Here is an 18,813-nt window from a genome sequence, read left to right on the forward strand (position 1 = left end):
CGAGAGTTCCGAAGAGGATCGGCACGAATCAGACACACCAGACAAGAAGGATCCTTTGCCCTTAGGGCGACTGCTTTACCGAGAAGCCGGCCAGAGGAGCAGGAATTTCCCGCGAGGCTCGCGTGTCCCGGATTTCAGGATCAGACCCCGTGAATCCTCCGGGCGTCCTCGATCTTCTCGAAAAAAAAAAAAAGAAACACCACCACCTTCAGGGGTTGACTAGGCTGGCTAGGATACCTCGAGAATCACGCGAACCCTGGGGCAGCCGAGAGGTTAGCACGGAAACATCAGATCTCGCTGATCTTCTTTCTTCCAGCCTCTACTAGGACCAGGGATGCCTCGACTGAATTATGACCACTGATTACTGTCGTTCGTCTCAGCTGTTTTTTGACCGTTTTATCTTTTTCATGGATTTATTCAAGTAAAAGAAGAAAAGGTGTCTTCTCTTGCCAGAGTAATCGCATTCTCGCTTCACTTTCTCTGTCATTGACAATTTGTCACGATTATCCGTCTGATTTACAATTCATTTCGTAAATAGACAATGAAGAGACACTGTCGCGTGGCAGATCTTCTTGGAAGAAAAAATCACAGGTAGTTTTACCTCGAAAGATTGCAAGGTGTCCATCCAACCACCGAACGATTCTTGCGTTTCCTGTCTGGCTTAGGAAACGCGTAACCAAGCAATGCTGAAGATAAAGATCGTTTACCAGGAACCATTGTGAATGGGTTTAGCACCCAATAAAAATGTGTAAACATTTGATGCAAAAAAACGTGTCTTCCCTGAAGAGGCCCTATGTTGGATGGGCCAGCTCGTGGGTCAGTCGGTGTCCTTTATGGACACGAGGTGGGTCTTTAGATACCCATAGCGGCCGACCTTTGTAGTCTGACCTAACCTCGTTTGTGAAACAAGCCGGCTACAGGTAAACGGGAGACAAAAGACCCCACGGTTTGGTCTTCGGGGACTGTTTAGGGACCTGGTTATAATTGCTTCCGAGGTTTTCAGTATATTTCACTTCTTCGCATGGAATAATTTCAATTTTGTTTCCTTTTGCATAAATCCATTCTGTGACATGATATTTGAGATCTGTGTTCGTTCTTTGAATTATGGAATTGTAATGGCATACAAAATTAATTTTAGAATGCATGGATCTTTGTTTCGTTTCATGGTTGCTCGAGATTTCCAAGAGACAATGGAAATGGAAGTGGAACCGAAGAACGACCTTGCCTAATGCACTTTTTGTCCCGTTCTTTCAGCTCGATTTGACTCGGAACGAGGACTAGATCGATCGATTTTCGATGGGAATGGTCCTGGAACCGAGGTGAAATTTCTTGGTCACGGCATCGAGGAATCACCTCGGCTCGTCCAGTTTCCACAGCCTCCTACCACTTCACCCTTTACGAATTGTCGAACCCTTTTCCCCTGACGAGCGCCAGGCGCCAACGTTTCACGCCTCCTCAACCAGCCCGTTGAGGAACTCTCTTTCTTTCTTATGGTGTGTAGTTAAGGGTCCTGAAGCGTCGTGCCGCTTGCTTGGAGTTAATGATTCCCGAAGTCCCGAGGAAATTATATATCCCTCCTCGGAACTCGAAACTTAAATGGTTAACGCAATAGTTACGGCTACCCTAAAATCGCGAATCCTGAAGTATTTGCATTTTTAATTACCTATGGATTTTATCGAATAAATCAATTGCGACGCGATTAAGTGTATTAATATAAAAATTTCAAACACCATTGACCCCACATTCGCGTCTGAACGTTAATAAAAATATCGCCTCGAGACAAATTATCCTCTCCAGTGTATTGTCTTCCGATACTTGGTTGTCTGCTCGTCTGCATTTCCTCTTTGTCCGACTCCTTCGTTTCAAGCTGTCCGTTCTCTGTCTACCCTCGTTCACCGACCGTTTCGTTGCAAGTCATTCCGGAATAATTTATAACCCGAAAGGATCGACCGAACAGGCCTTACAAACTTAACTAAACGCCGTGCTAATTTCATTTAACGCCCTGTATCTGCCACGTTCACCGCGGGTGGTTGTTTATCGAGTGTCCCTTACGACTCGTGGCCTCAGCCACCCCTTTTTCCACTCGTTACCCTCTGTCAAGGGAACGCTGCTACAGCTTCAACCCTCTCCACTGCGATCCTCCAGGAAGCTAGAAGCTTCCTTTATTCGCTTTTGGGCGGTATCCCGACGGGGCTTTAGCGCCGGTTCTCACGTGAAACGACCAACACAGGGCGGGAGATCAAACGATAGTTTCTTTCGGCACGGCAATGAAAACGAATTCGATGGCCTCGTTAACGTCCGATTTTATCGATTTGGGTCGAGCGTAAATTCCGCGGAACGAGGCCTTACCAAGGTTTTTATTCTATCTTTTAAAGTCTTAGATATCTATTTCGAACTAAAGTCGAACCCTTTCCTTATTTTATCTCGAAAATATACACCGTCCAGGGTGAATGAAACGCGTTTTTTGACACCCTCGCCACGATCCCAATGGAAATTACGACGCTGGCTGAGACGTATTAAGAAATTCGTTCGGCTTCCGACTGCTCGATCCTTTGATAAATTACGAGGCAATTTCTGGCACGCTCCGTTTACCGCGACTCGACTAATCTATTAACACCTTCGCTACTGTTAAGTACTACGATGGAAATATACCTTTTTATACCTCCATAACTTTTGCTAGATTTCTTGAAACAAATGGAACTCGAGAGCTCCTTTCTTCCCTCTTCTTCTCAGACGAGGTGAGTCTCAGAAATTCTCAAGAGTTCATACGATTTCATTGGAGGATTAATTACCAGTGCTCGATAATATCGGTACGGTAGCTTCGTTTCGGCCGACACTTTAATGGCCGACATTGATTCAAAGAACGAGCAGAAGGAAGAAAGGACGAAGGAAAGAGGGTGGAAGAGAGCAAAGGGGGATAGATACAGAGAAAGAGAGGAGACGGTAGCAAGGACGTCTTTTATTTCCTTCGAATCTCTCGGTACTACCTGACGCGTTCTTTCTCTTCGTTCGCAGGAAGATAAAGGATGGTAATTGTTTTTTTTTTCCTTCCTTTCTTTTTTCATTTCTTTTTCCTCTCGTCGAGTTTCTGTTCCTTTTCGAGCAGGGCGTCGCGTTGCCTTGCCGTCATTACACGGCATGACAAGGCGCCTCTGTTCCAGGCTCCTCGACTTCTCGCCACTTTTTCTGCTCCCTATTCTCGTACCACCTTTTCACACGCTTCTGAACGGCAGAAAAGACTCGAACGGAACGGGAGAGGAAGCGACGTCTCCTCTCCGAGCCGCCGCGTGATAACCTTTCAACCCTCTTCAAAAAACCGTCTTCGCATTGTGAACGATTCAGATTCGAGCAAGAAGAATTGATAGCGCTAAGCGTCGATGCTGATGAAAGATTCTTGCATATGACAGAAAGATAGCACTTACGTATATCAATCTAAAGTTACATCTCTTTTTATTAATTTCAATGCAGGGTGGCTAATTGTACATCGCCGTGAATTATTTTATTCTGTGAAATCTTCTCCACCGCTTTTTGCCATAACTCCACGTGGATCTGGCTTCTTTTTTCACACGATTCGTATCCCGAGGGAGGGAAGTCCATCCGGCAGATCCTACACTTGTACACTTGCCTAATTGATCCACGGCCTACCTTCTGTTCTACCTGCGGGGATGAGAAGGCGGCACACGGACAGAGACACGTAGAATGTCAGAGTGAAAGCCGCCAAGTCTCGGGGTGAAACGGGGCAGGAACCATGAACCAGGTCCTGCAATTACTACAAGAAAATTATTTAAAAGAAAAAGCTTGTATCTTGGAAGATAGACACCAGTCACTCTCCTTTGCCTGTGTTTTAAATAATTTCTTGGTCCCAATTTTCTTTAATTCTTCGAAATCTTCGATCTCCCCTCAGAGAAATTTCTTTACCATACCACCGAAAAGAGCAAGCGGAACGTGCAGAGACCTTTAAAAGTCACCCTCGCGTCTAGCTATCGAAGCTTCACCTTCGCTCTTTTATCGGAGCCAACGATCGATTCGCTCCCATGTCCCTGGTGCATGCGAATGTCACCGCGCGGCTCTCTCGTGGTTCCCAGTCGATCGTTTCAACGGCTGCGAGGCCAGTAGGTCGAAATGTTTGGCGACGTCGGTGAATTAGAGGCGCGGTGGATAGATAGGAAGAGAGAAAGAGGAAAGAATAAGAGTGACGAGGAGAGATTCACAGGATGGCAAACACTGCCAACAAGTTGGCCGTAATAGGTCGCCGATCGGGCGGCGGTCTCGTGAAGCACGGATCGAGGAGAGAGCGAGTCCGTTGCATGCCACAAATTGGCTCAAATATTTACGCAATTGGCATGATAACCGCATTACGTGATTATGTACGGTTGTTGCGCGCGATCCCGATGCTCACCCTCTCGTCCCATCATCGCCAGCTACACCCCTTCCTCTCCAACCCGGCCGACCATCCTTCCATCGTCGCCCTTCTACACCGCTACCTACGTTCTCCATGACCTCTCGTGTAAACGGCAAATCAGGGTTATTAAACGACCGCTCGCGGGACACGCGTATTGTTCGACTCGGCCATGCAACTTCCGCTTCGATGTTCTTCCTGTTCTTTTTCGTCCGCCGGTTTCGATTCGCTCGTTTCTCGCGGACTGGCCCCGTTTCGACTGAGAAATCAGCATTTCGATCCCTTACGGTCTTCGGACTTCGATTGAAACGAATTTCGATCGATCTAGCTGCAGATTTCTCGAAGTTATATAATTACTAATAGCATAATTTCCATTCGCTAATAAAACGCATCGTATATCATTGCTTTTTTTTATGGATGATGTATCGAGACAGTCGTTAATTTCTTGGAAAACATTCGCATTTTTCAGCGATTCCATATTAATGCGATGCTGTAGAAAAACGAGACACGATGCCAGGTTCGATCTGGAAAACGAGAGATTTACCACTTCATTTGCAATCGCGGCGATATAGAAAAAACCGCATCGGACTGCAATTACCGACCATCTGAATTGATTACAAAATATAAAAACAACCTGGTTACAAACTATATATAAACATGAGAGTGATAGAAAAATTACAGGTATCATGTGGCAAAGCGGTTATAGCAATACTTTGCGTTGAATTTCCATATTAACCTTCTAATTCTATTAACGTCTCTAATTTATCTTATTCAATTTCTAGGATACCTTGATTATCCGGGGAAAACAACCAACCAAGGATATTTATAAAAATACAGGTTTTCTTGGATAAAGATATAAAAAATGTTAAATTCCGCTAGAAACATTCCAAACATTCCAATACCAACTTTCTTCTGGCATATCTGTGTAAAAATAAAACCTAATCATTATCTGAACGGTAATTAAGCGTCCCAAGATTCTCGAACTTCAGCCCCGAACGTCGATCGTCGGGGAAAAATGGCAAAGTAGAAGCCGGAGAACCGACGTCCCGTCCCGAGGGCGAAGGTTCTGCTTCGTGATTTCGCCTCGACCACGAAGGAGGCATCTTCTTCGAAGATACAGTTACTCTGGCCGGCGATCTAGCGCCGATCCGTTACGTAACACTCCTTGGAAACGCTTCGTCTCGACTTCTCCGTCTCTCCGCCTCCTCTAGCTGACGGAGAACGCGCGTTACGTGCGGTTTCCGTAAATTGTTACGTGCAAAGCGGAGCCAGGGTTCGGCCGCGTGTACCCGCTTCGCGGCAGCATCTCCGTCTCGTCTGACACATCTCGCGACCAGCCTCCGTAGCTGGCGTGTGTTGCTTGCAGCGAGGAAACGCGAGGTTATTCGGCGAAAAATCAGCTGGCACACGGAAAGGTGAAAACGTCGTACGTGCGAATTATCCTCTGGCACGAGAGACTGAGAGGAGGAGGAAGACCCTGGGACCATTGGCGTAACTAGGTGGGGAGGGTATAGGGATGAACTGATATGCTCAAGTAGGAAGAACATACCCTTATTGCAAAAATATAAAAATCTCTATTACATTTTTATTTCCAAAATTGAAAGGAAACGAGGGAGGCGCCTTGCACCACCTTCACCCTTAGCTAAAAAATGTCTATGTTGCACCCGAATGCTACCCTCAAATTTTCAAAATTTTGAAAATGAATTTAGGCTTTCTACGTAGGTGTTGCTAATTCTATGTCAGCGTTGATCAAGGGGTGTTGGCCCTCCTCGGATAAGAATCCTAACTACGCCAATGTTCGGGATGAGGATCTCCTCGGAGTCTGAGTTTCGGTGCCGTTGTTACGGCACCCGTTCGCCACGGTAGTCATTACTTGAATTAAATAATACTCGGTATAATTATTTGGAAAGTTTACAGCGAGATGTATGGGTCTCGCTTCGTTCCAAGGAAACACAGCACAGCTTTTAATTACGCGGCTGATGGCAAGCAACGCTTCTTCCAGCATTACACGAGAGGGTAATTAGCTTATGTTTAGAAAGCTGCACGATCTATCGATGATGGGTCGTGGTTCGAATATGGGAGCGGGAGATCTATTGCTTACGATTAAGGGAATCCTCGACGTCTTCCATTGTAGCCCGATGGGAACTTTGAAAAACGTACTCGAAAGACGACTCTCTATCACGGTTTCGGCCGGTAATGAATTAAAATTACTGGTTGCGTGGCTGACTTCGCGTAAACACCGTGGCATTGATTTAAACACCGAGATTATTGTAATTACAACAATTTATTGTTTCAGGGTGCACCAGAGGGCAGGAAGCATGGCGTTCGGAGAGATATCGGTGGCGTCAACTCTTGGAGAGCAGTGCAAGCTTCTGCTTCGTGATGGATTGCTGGCGCCATCTTTCCGTTGGTCATTTAAACGTAATGTTTATATAAAAATTTATTTAAACAATCATTTAGCACCAGCTACGATGTTTTGTAACTCATTTAGTATACTTCGTTCTCTTTTTATGGGTAATTATTATAGGAGTTCATTATGGTAACATTCTTCTCTTACTTACAGTTGATTATATAAATTATTAATTATGAAATTATATAAATAATTTATGTTTAAATCTTTGATTGTTTAAGAATCTCTGATTATCGTGCAATCTTGTAATTAATGTAGATTTGTGATAATCTTATCGATAGTAGATGAATCTCTGCTGGGTCTCTAAAGATTTCTAGGAGCTCCAATTCCTTGGCTATTTTCTTATTTAGGGAAAATATTCTCTAAATGTCGACTGATAGAGGAAACCATAACTGCAATTTTTCATAATTCGATTTCCCACAAACCGATAAAACAAGCAACCGCTTATTTTCTTTTTTCGAAGGGTTGCAATTGATGGCACACGGGAAACATCTGCCATCATATTTTGGTAACGAAAATTAACTGATTATAGACTGTCATTTATCGAACGTTCCACGACCAATACCAGCAATTTTACTTCCAAACAATAACCGAACACTTTTGTCAAAAATATGGAAAATTCGTTGAAGGAAGATTGATAAAAGACAGCAAGAAAAATTCTTTATTGAATATTACTGCCTTATTATACCCCTTATTCTTGTCTTTAAAATGTCTACAATAAGAAAACTATCGAAGCATGTGTATCACTGCACCTGCGCGAGATACACAAAGAACATTTTCGACCCATGAAATTGGGGTGCGAACCCTCGTATCGCAGAGCGTGTGCCTAATTTGAATCTTAGGGAACAATGTATGGAACAAAAGAATGCATCTACTATTTACATGTTTATTGTTCACAATATTTTTCCCAACACCTTACACCAACAACAAGTATTAAGTATTATTATCCATGGGCACCATAGATGGCCCGCACCATCCCGTTTATGCTAATTTTCTGGTAAAGCCATCGCCTCGTTCCCCGTCCTCTTCTTTCGTTCCCATATTTCATTATCGATGCTGTGATGAAATAGGAAAAAAACAATTAGCATATTTCTTACTTTTTTAAATGAGACCTTGATTCTTTTTAAAACTTACTCGTCTGACGAGTCCTTGGAGTATCCTGCCAAAGTTCGCCAAAGCTCCCGAGGTCCTTCTATAGCAAGAGGAAAATGTTGCCAAGACCATGAATCTATTAATAACAAAGTATTATTGTTATAGTCAAATCAAGTTAGACATTCTGGAATTTTTTACCTTCGAGATGTGGATAATCCACACGTCTCTTTATGGGTCTCGCGAAAGGCTCTTCATTAGGATACCAAGACTCAGGCTTGCAAATAGAAAGAAATTGACGTAACTAAATATCACTTTGAAAGTTTATTAATTGTATACTAATTATTATTACCTGTACACTGTCGTGCCCTGAAACTTGGGGAATATTTTGTCGAGATTTGTAAAAATCGTCGTATCCGTCGCTTCGTCCAACACGGGGAATGTTCTTGGCGATTTTCAGAAAAAATGCTGGCACTTCGTCCGCTTTTGAAGGACCAATCAGTACCACCAGTGTGGCAAAAAGAAACGCTAAAAGACAACGAATAAATAATTCCACACCTTGAACACTAAATAAAAAGAACTCACCACCAACGACGAATCTTCCCTTGGAACCGGAAGATCTCGAGACCATCATGATTCTTGTCAATTTCAATCTACAAACGAATCAACACTGTTCAATTAATTAACGCGTTAAGATTCGGAACAATTTCTCCTCTTCAACGTTATCAAACGAATGGCTCAATTTCATGGACGTTCTCCATTGCTCGCGAAAACGGAACGAAAGGTTCGAAACTTTCTTGAGGAATGATTCGCGCTGACACGCGTTCCACGACCGTACGCAGAAAACTGAACGATATTCCATTATCGCGAAAAGTGGACAGAATACTTGAAGACCGTGGGCGAGGGAATAGTGAAGTTTGCACGAAGAAGCCCCATCGCATTTAAATATTCCGGATATTTGTGCTGGCATTTTCACGCGTGAAATCTGCTCGTATGTTCCTTAGAATCAGAGGTGAATCCGGAAATCTTGCTTTAGGGGGTGAAATGTATTAAAGTTTCAATCCTTTTCTGCGCGATATTGACCCCTCTAGATACAGCACTGAATAAAAAGCACTTTGTTCAACATCGAAGCTATGAATATGACGGTATGCAAAACGTATGTGGTTTATGTGTATATGTCGCATGTAACAGGGAAGCCAGAGGAATGTAAAGAGGAGAAAATTGAAAAGCTGTTGAAATGTTCGTGTCTGAGACACCCGGTGACACTTACCTTGCGGCTGTCACGGTATACTGAAACCAAATCGTCAAGTATCACTGTATTTATAATGGAATTTTAGGATTAATTAAGTATTTCGATCATGTCGATCCAATGGTGTATTGTCGAGACTGCTTGTTGCTCCCCTATGCTGCTGTCGAATAAATTTCTCGACGAATGATTCGGACTGGGGAATTATTGTCTGACAGATTTCAGGATAATGGCTTGGATTGAAACAGCAAACAGCAGACTTATTATTCTAAACGTTTGTATTTGGGTACTTTATTGAGAAATTTCAAGGATTCTTTCGATCAATCAATCTTAAATTATAATACATTTCATATTCATATTATTTTATTAAATTAGAGAAGAGGTAGATTTTATTTTATTATTGTTACTGATTTTGATAAAGATTTATATAATGTTGATTGGTGATAGCAATAAGATGCATGTTTTAAAGTATCACAGATTTTCTAAAGATTTCAATTAATCCGTCAATTATTTTACCGTATATTTTTACGAAACTCATTTTTCGTCTGCGAGTAACAGACACTGTAACCCTTATCTCGGCAGGTGAATGGAACGTGCTCTCCATATCGAATCGTTTGATCTGCATTTCAGATATTGAAAAGAGTTTCGTTGAACTTCTGTTACGTAAATTATTTTAAATCGAGCATTCCCTCTTTTTCAAGAGAAAAAGGATCATACAACTGCTCTCGATAAAATCTCTTGGATAAAATTATTATATTTGCAATGGAAAATAAATTTCAACGGATAATTACCAGACGCATGATTTAATTTTAAGAAACACCATACTTTATTATATCAGAACATTTACACAGTCATGATTAATTTGTATAGGCTTAATGATTACATGAGGACGAGTGTTTTGGACGATGCGACGAATCTTGAAGCGCCAGAGGAATTGATAAACGAGAAACCAGCATAAGCGACGTTATCATATTATTAAATGTTAAGCAGCGTTATTGATGTTTGAAGCTGAATCTTGGTTTCGGATCTTTAGTTAGAGTCCTGTCGTGCCAACCAGGCGTTGCATGTCTCGGTGACAGATTCGCAGACCGATGACATGGCTCGGCTGGTGATTTCGTAATCTGCAGAACATCATTAAGAATCAAAATTTTACAGATGAATCAGCAGAAAGAAATATTATAAAATCTAAGAACTGAACAAAAAATCGTACTTTCAATTATGGTGGGTCTTACCAGTGATGGTGCTGGATCGTTTGCCGAAAATGCTGCCATTGAAGGGTGGCTTCCTGTAGGCAGCGTCGACGCTGATGGCGAGGACGAAGAGAGCAGCAACGATAGCAAGAACGAAGCGAGTGGACACCATTTTGATGATGGGTAATTGAAGGGCTGTCTGAAATGAAACAGTAGGATTATATTCTGTTAGATTAAGTAACTAGTACAAGGCCCAAAGACTTTCCGAATAACACTGCTGGAATAAAGAGATCAAGTTTACTTACAAGCTGAAGAAACGAGAAGACTAGTACAGTAGTTGGTCAACAAATGTGGCAAATGAAAGAAAAGCTTGGGGCTTTTATACCTTAGAAAGAAGCTTAAGACAAATGTCCCTATCAAATGCAGATATTATACATTACTTTGCGAGTGACCTCATCAAGGAATTCATCTAAAAGGATATCGATCTCGCAGAACGTTATTGAAGCAAATATTAGATATTCAATGAGAAAATTTTTATAGAAAAATAAAGAAAGTATAAAATAGTTGAAAACTTTTTGAATTTTTGAAGAAAAAACAAGTTTATGTAAAATGATAAGGTGAACTTTACCGACGCTGAGAAAGATGGTACCTGAAGCTGTAAGATGTCTTCTTCGAAGGAAGGATGGCTGTGATCTGCTGATTTCGGAAAACGGCTCAGCTTTTATAAGACGTCCACTGCACATCTTGGTATATGCTATAATATTGTTATTGAATAACGTTGCAAGCTATCACGAACGTAACCCAATTACCGATGCTCCTGATTGTCTTTAATCCCTGGGGAAATAACAATCTATTTGCTGGAATGGAATAGTATGTATAAAAAAGAAGACACAAAATTAATATGAAATGCATTAAATTTAAAAAGATAGCATGTAATATTGACAACATTTTAAAAAAATTGTCCCATTATCTTTTGTTTTTAATATTGGAATATCAAAGACACACTTTAATCAATGTTTCAAATGTAATGACCCAATTCTTTCAGTTCCAAATAAGTTTTTGTAGAATATGACAGAAAGGTTTGTCAAAAATTTAATTTTATGCTTCAATATTTATACTTGAGACAAAAATTATGTTTGAAATGTTTTTCCAGTCTCTCTTCTATCGATTTCGACTCCCTTTGATTCTGTTTTTTAGAAATTAGTCAAAATCAGCACAAGGCTGAAAAATTATTTAAATAATTATTTGATAAATTTGTATTTTAAAAAGATCGCCACAAATTAAAAATTTTTTATACTCGGCCCCAACACCATCTATACAAAAATGGCACAAACTACTCAACAAGTTACCGATTGATTTTCTGGAATAGGGAGCACTAGCGCAGTCGTCGGTAAGTAAGTAGATCAACCCCAATCTATCGTGGGCAACCAATAAATTATTGCGGAGCTTCGGCTGCTTCTTGGTAAATGGCGCTAGTATCCTCTTGTTCGGTAGCTGCAGTTACAAAAAACGGGACCTGCCTTTATTATCGACAGATCATGACTTATGGGGTTCCAGACACCCCGATATGAGGTGGATCATGGATGGAGTAATGTATGTAGTGATGTGAAGAATGCAGGGATGTAAGAGTTACAAGTATGTAAGGGATAGAACGATGTGATACTGAGATGTATAGGAGTGTATTATAAACACAATCAAAAATTTTAATATTTGGATAATTCACAAATGATCCATCATTTACGACTTAATATCCTTTATTAATTATATGACAAAACATAATGCGACTTTAATCGCTTATACCATATATACAGAATGTATAATCATAAACATAAACAATACAAACATATCTTCTTAAGATCGAAAAGCTTATTAAAGACACAATTAGAGATACGAGATGAGACATGGAAGACTTGTAAATTTGTTCGCGAACAAGCTTCTGAGCATAAAATTTCCCGCCTGTTGTACATGCTAATTTAATTATTATCATGACTGCTTGCCGGCAGCAACCACATACAAGAGTACAATAATTATTCAACATCGAATAGAATTCATAGATTATATCCTAGATTTGTAAATTGGTACCCCAAATAGTTTCTCATTATTATCATAGATATTATTCGTACAAATATTTACAAAGCAAATTCACTTACAACTATTATAGCCCAGATAATGAATTGCTGAAGTCAAGTCCTTCGCGCACTTTGCAAAATATTTTTTTTTCTATTTCAATATTCGGATAGATTTTTATGGTTATTGACAAATTGGAATACAAAATCCATCAATACACATTTCTCAAGAGTGTTTCATTGTCAAAACGAAAGCATTTATTCTGCCTTGGAGTTCACCGGAGTCAGTGCGGCGCTTCAAATATAATAATAAAAAGAAAAGGGTAATATTGAAGAATTGCATCGTTGAAAGTGCACGAAAGACGGAAGTTGCATCGCACAGGCATACTATCATCTACGTCTTATTGTCGCGTCACAACGTTTTTAAATGGCACACTACACAAAAGAAACGAATGATTTCCTCTCGCGCGAAGAAATCCGACGATCAGTAAATTTCGCACAACATTAACCCCTCCGACGTATATATACGTTAGGATAAAATTATTGCTCAAAGCGGTTTCTATTTATCTTTAATTGCCTTGCAAATTTAAAGTTATTCTAACAAATAATTTTCATTTCATGAAGTAATTACTATAAAACTTAATTACCATCTGCGTCATTAATTTGATTAGCGTATAATTACCAAGTTGAGGGGTTAATCGTCGATTTCCATCGGTCGCTCTCGTGGCTGCCTTGAAAAATAATCGCTTAAACAATAGCTACCTTGTACTCCCACGTCCACCTATTAGAGGTTCGATAACACGCGGAGTATCAAATAGACTACAAAATTGGAAGACATGGATTTCGTCTGGTCGTTTGAACGACTCCTTACACCCTAATCATTTTCGCTTATGTAAAAACATTTACAGTGTCCTTAAGAAACTAGAGATACACCGCATCGATGCACGATTCGTCGTTGCATCGCGGCTCACGTATAAATATCGTTTATTGCAATAATACACACATCGCACCTCGGTGTCCCGTTCACACGCCAGTCATAAAACTTTGCTACATCGTGTATACAGCACAATAATGTTGCGTTAAATCCATCTGATGAACACCGTGCAAACACTAATCTTATGGGTAACGAGTGATGGGTAACGGAACCCACTGATCCGAAAAGAAAACCCGTCTTTTAATTTTGGACGTTAAAGACTGTTAATTAAGAGCGCGTGAACCGGACCTAGCGTAGAAAAGTCTTAAGCCTAACGAGCAATTAAATTATCTAACAATGGTCACGTACATATGAGCGATAACTTCGAGCCGCGATTCCCTTCGAAAAATTACACTGACAGGTCCCTCGTCAGGCGATTGATATTAATTAATCGATGGATAAATACACGAGTTAACAACGAGCCAGTTACATCTTCAGATATGAAATTTCAAGTTGCTGATAAAACATCCGGCGAGATTGTACATACAAAATTGTCAATTAAAGAAAAGGAGTGATACTTATGAGTTTTATAGACAGATTGAGAGAAACAGCGATAACGAAGGTGTTATTAATTAAAGACTAACCTTATTTCTATCGGTACCATTCAAGACCGACTAACCTATTCGAGATATGTAAATTCGTGCCCGCCTGCGAGTGTTCGCCTATCGTCCTCCTCTTCATTCTCTTCAAGGAATAATGTCACAATGGCGGGCGGAACCACCCTGCCCGTTGTCACACTGACAATGAGCCATGCACCATGGGTGCCAGTCGATGGGATCCTCCCTGGAATCTGTCTCATCCTCGGAAGCATTTGCTGTATCAACATCTATAGCGTTCAAATGGTTATCAACAACTGGAATCTTCAGCTCCTCCTCAGATAGATCAATGCTCCTCCATCCTTGCTGATCTTCATCTTCAGATGCTCCAACTCTAGATCCTTCACCTTCAGATGCTCCAGCTTCAGATGCTCCATCTTCAGCATCAATAAAAGGCACACCTACGGCGTACACGAATCTCTGCTTTTCTTCTCCAGGCTTTGCTGATTTGCCATTGTTCAAGGTGTCGCACGAACAACCGTGACGTTGGATAAGATCGTCCCTGATGAAACGGCAGTTCTCCCAATCGTAGAAGAGCGGGTGATGAGGTGATTTAGGATCACTGTGCGGGATCAAACAGAGCTTGAAGAGGCGCTGTAACAAGTACGCGCCTCCATGGGACCCAAGGACGTGGTACTCCGCATGGTCACAGGCTTCTGCGATCTTCGGGCTGCCGTTCCGTGCACGGCAAAAACAAACGCATGCGTACTCGTCCAGATGCGCGTCGACGACGACCAACGGTAACGCCAGCAACACCCACCAAGGTAGAGGCGTCATCTGAAAGTGATGGCTAATCAATACGAAAGCAAACGAGGAACTATCCGCGTTCCGATAGTCGACGGAGGAGGCATCGGAGGGATTGGTTATGGCAATCGAGGAATTTCCGGGAGTTTCGGGGATGCTCCCTGTGTCCCCTCATTCTCAACGATCTACGGGGTGTCCTGGATATCAACATTCATATTTTACACTGTTCTTAATGTATTCGACCTTCTTGGTACGATATTGTTTAAATCTCTGTCCCTGAAAAAATTATGTTCATATGAATCTTTTCAGAAAGATTCAGTTGAATCTTTTTCTTTTTAAATGCCTTGCTTTTCAGGTGTATCACATATCACAGAACACACTGTATTCTTCAGCTTCGATCGGCACGCGGACAGAGAGCAATACCAGATCTTGGTATCCGTTATCGGTTTCGGGTGCCGCGTGTCGATAACTGGTCTGGTCGTTTCGAGTTTGCTTGTGGAATGAGCCATAAGGACCAGGGAAAGTTTGCCATAAACTCTATTAATTGTACAGAAATTGTTCCTTCGCGGATGATTGCTTTTTCTCGGTTTTCACGTTCTTGCGGTCGAAACAAAAGATGTCATAAATTCAGCACACTATTTCGTGCGATGTTTGTGCAAACAATTAATTTTCCAAGAAATATGGTAAATGTTCACTAATTTAAATCATAAATTAGAGCATTCTTAAAACATGAATTTGATAGTCGAATGGAGTTTGTGTATGTGAAACTTACCTCGACTTATTCTGTACAGTGTCGTGTAAAAAGAGCTTTCGATGCGACCCGAGCAAGCTTGTTGTGCAAAATGACCACAGGGATCCACAGCTTTACCGTACAAGGCCTGACTGTTTGATTACCGACAGCATGTATCGCATTAACTATCATTGCCTGTATCAACTAGTACAGTCTGATTACGTATAAACGTGTCCGAGAAGCGTAATGAAAGATAACTTTCTTGCTCGTGTTCCTTTTCGCAAAAGGTCACTGGCCAGTGGCGAAATAGTGTAGTGGTTTAAAAACGCATTCTTATTGATTTCTACTGAATCGATCAATCAATCACACGTCAGGGTATTAATTTTGTTAACCCCATGCAGACGAAGGTATCTAGGAATTAAGATACTTTTCTATAAAGTACAAGCTCCAATTATAGTAGTAAAAAAAAATAATATCTTGTGTCAACTATGAATGATTGCACTTGATGATAGCCAATGAAACCAATGAAACACGATTACCAGAGATTACCGAGGATGTTATGAAGGAAGACACAAAGCGCACCGTGTCATTTTTCTTTTACTTATTTTCATTCATAGGGAAAAACACTTGTTTTACTATCTCACACTTGATTTCAATAGCACTATCGACTAACTAAATAACTGATAAATCATCTTAGATTCGTCAGATAATAAATTTGCCATGCGCACTTGTAGGATTTATTCCTACAAACGAAAGGGTGAGAAAAAACATCTCCACACAAGAGATAAATGTGCACGTGAAATTTGTCAGCTTTTCGATTTAGGATACGCGAAATTTGCTCCACGAGATAAACGGGCCCGTTGTCTGGCTTCATGAATATTCGCATTCACGAGTAACCCTTTGGTATATGCACATGCACCCGAAATGCAATGGATGCATACATGGAATATCGATCGATGTTGTATTGCAATTATTGAAGGATATTCGAAGCTCCCGTTTGCAAGTTCGCAATCATACTCGAACCTTTTCTGAATATCATTTGAATCTTTAAGTTTTTAAACCCCCATCAATATGAGTCGCCTTTTTTCCACGGCAAATAAACAATCAACAAAATAGAGAAACAATCTTTGCAGAAATTTGTCACGTGAAGTGAAAAAAAAAGTAAAGTGCTCGAATCGCTCGAAGGAAATGACGAAGAAGGAACTTGGACACAAGTAATTTACATTTTCTGGACCGATGGTTCCGCTGAGAAATGTATCCTCAGGCGTTCGAGAATTCTACTATTTCAATTTAAACTTCTTGTACGAAACAACACCAGTTGAAAATTCTTTTAATTTTAAAGTGCAGTCTGTTTGATGAAATTGCAATTGATTTTTGAAAGCTATAGAATTGTATTGATCACTCAATTGATCCTCTGAATATCTTTTCGAGTACTTTGTATTGGGTATTTTACCATTTATCAAAATGAATAAATAAACAAGCACTGACAATCTACCGGATTTACCCTCAAATGATAAAACTAATATAAAAGCTGTTTTGGAAATCTCCAACACACTTGTGAAGAATCAAGACAGTAATCTTGACACTTGATCATTTGTCTGTACGTTGTCTGTTACAGGTAATGTAATAAACTGATCAAAACGATCGCACAGCAGATGATTCAGTAAAGAAATAAATGATGAAAACGATACGCATCGATTGTACTCGAAATGAAGTCACGTCCTCTTTCGAGCTACTTACAGATTCCTTTGTGTGCTCCAAAGTAACCGAGGACCGGTGAGAAACAAGGAACATCGTTAACAAAGGAGGGAACTCATATTAGGTAGTACATACACCGGGTGTCCAAAGAATACCAGAGAAGGGAACAAGGTGTATGACCTCAATGACGTGATTACATACAGTCGACAACGAGTTGTTACGTCCCTGGCACTTTCTAGGTCTCGCCCTGTCCTCCACCCTCTCACGAAGGACGGAGGAAGTATTGATTAAATTCAACGTCGGCCATTTTGTCCTGCCATCCGATTGGTTGCCGTCCATTTTGTCCTTCCCGTCCCTTCCTCCCACGTTTACCTCTGTTTCTTCCTCTTCCTTCGTTTACCATTCCCTCGATGTCCTTATTTTTTCTCTCTGTTCATTCCAATATTGTCCTCAACCCCTAACGCATGCGTGACGACATTTTCCACAGAAGAAATCAGCAATCAGATTTTTCTTTTTCACCTCCCCGCGTTCTTTTTCCCCTCGACGAAGCTTGTGGCTCTGATATTTCATGTTGATATCCTGAATTTCATTTGTTGATTCGTTGTCCTGGCGCAAAACATGCCACGGACGTAGCATGAATTTTTATGAGGCTTCATTAGAGCAATTGGAATCACCTTAAGCTGGATGCTTTAAATTCCTTGAGGTCGTCGTGGCCTGGAATCTCTGACTAATGCTATCGTACAACCTAAACTATTCCAGGATGATCTCTGACATGATCTTGCTATACTATATCCTGATAAATCATTCCAAAGTGCTGTCCATTATGTAGCTTTGGGATTCTAGGTCTGATAAAAAGGATTGTGATAATGGGGATGATGGTGAGAGATGAGGACGTTTATTTTTTATATTTTTTTACAATACTTCTGTTATACCAATGGAATATTTCGGTATACTAATTATACTTAATTAAGAAAGGAAGCATAATAAATGATCTATCTTTCTATTAAATAAATGTTAGAGAGAAAACGAAACCGTACTATAGAATTTGTAATGAAATACATAAGAAAGAAAAGGAGATATTCGGGGTCATAACTCCCTTATTAGTGCACAGACGACAAAATGCTAAAGGGGGAAGTTAAATGGTTCGAAGAGCACTACATTTGGAGGCCCTTAGATTTTTTTAAATTTAAATACTGCATGTGCAATTAACAGTTCATGATTTTTTTAATGGAAATGCATATTTTTCTTTACATAGATCGATTGAGTGTCACTGGCTGGTTTTTATTATTTTTCATTTATGACCCTATCGCGACGATATTGGAGTTACCATTTCGTATTATTATATAGGATGATTGCAAAATAGCAAGAGAATTCAGCCCTTCCTGGCCCACTTTATATAACAATTCCATAGATTGTCAATATCACCCATTCTAAGTACGAACCAAACTACCGGTGATCCTCTGTCTGGACCACCCTTCACGATCTCCCAGGCGTGTATTCCAGCATGCGTGCCAAAGATTTCGCGGCTAAGCAGCTCCCTGGCATCCCATCGGTTCCACGTTAAAGTACATTCGTAAACATCTAAAAGGGTGCAGAAACGTCCTACTCCTACGCGGAAACCGCACGCACGGTTTCCTCGACGTGCCTTGCGGCCGAAGGAAGGAGAGCAACG

General features: G+C 40.8%; 4 protein-coding genes across 6 annotated transcripts in view; 1 reads left to right on the forward strand and 3 right to left on the reverse strand.

Moving 5' to 3' along the window:
* Positions 1 to 6,948, forward strand: part of LOC114876473 — a 139,455-nt gene extending 132,507 nt beyond the window's left edge. The window contains exon 2 of the mRNA XM_046288604.1: positions 6,696 to 6,948. Within this exon, the coding sequence (XP_046144560.1) occupies positions 6,696 to 6,942 (247 nt within the window). The 3' untranslated portion in view covers positions 6,943 to 6,948. The remainder of the gene's footprint in view (positions 1 to 6,695) is intronic.
* Positions 6,949 to 7,795: 847 nt separating this feature from the next.
* Positions 7,796 to 8,529, reverse strand: LOC114878970. The gene is made up of 4 exons (XM_046288704.1): positions 8,251 to 8,529; positions 8,100 to 8,175; positions 7,944 to 8,037; positions 7,796 to 7,865 (listed from the first exon to the last, which is right to left on the reverse strand). The coding sequence occupies exons 1-4, from the start codon at positions 8,527 to 8,529 to the stop codon at positions 7,796 to 7,798; spliced, it is 519 nt and encodes a 172-aa protein (XP_046144660.1).
* A 1,417-nt stretch (positions 8,530 to 9,946) lies between these two features.
* On the reverse strand, positions 9,947 to 11,021 carry LOC114878971 (SIFamide-related peptide). 3 transcript variants are annotated; one of them, XM_029193379.2, is made up of 3 exons: positions 10,984 to 11,021; positions 10,377 to 10,533; positions 9,947 to 10,265 (listed from the first exon to the last, which is right to left on the reverse strand). In XM_029193379.2, the coding sequence occupies exons 2-3, from the start codon at positions 10,504 to 10,506 to the stop codon at positions 10,174 to 10,176; spliced, it is 222 nt and encodes a 73-aa protein (XP_029049212.1). In that variant the 5' UTR covers positions 10,507 to 10,533; positions 10,984 to 11,021; the 3' UTR covers positions 9,947 to 10,173. The 3 variants fall into 3 exon arrangements, with proteins under 3 accessions (XP_029049212.1, XP_029049213.1, XP_029049214.1); XM_029193380.2 differs by having other exon boundaries at positions 10,963 to 11,000; XM_029193381.2 differs by lacking the exon at positions 10,984 to 11,021 and adding an exon at positions 10,640 to 10,693.
* A 1,049-nt stretch (positions 11,022 to 12,070) lies between these two features.
* On the reverse strand, positions 12,071 to 15,556 carry LOC114878969. Its single transcript, XM_029193377.2, has 2 exons — positions 15,486 to 15,556; positions 12,071 to 14,746 (listed from the first exon to the last, which is right to left on the reverse strand). Exon 2 carries the CDS (start codon positions 14,744 to 14,746, stop codon positions 14,060 to 14,062), a length of 687 nt encoding a protein of 228 aa, XP_029049210.2. The 5' UTR covers positions 15,486 to 15,556; the 3' UTR covers positions 12,071 to 14,059.
* Between the last annotated feature and the right edge of the window lie 3,257 nt (positions 15,557 to 18,813).

The sequence above is a fragment of the Osmia bicornis genome, chromosome 14 (genome assembly GCF_907164935.1).
Source record: "Osmia bicornis bicornis chromosome 14, iOsmBic2.1, whole genome shotgun sequence".
NCBI classification, from domain to species: domain Eukaryota; kingdom Metazoa; phylum Arthropoda; class Insecta; order Hymenoptera; family Megachilidae; genus Osmia; species Osmia bicornis.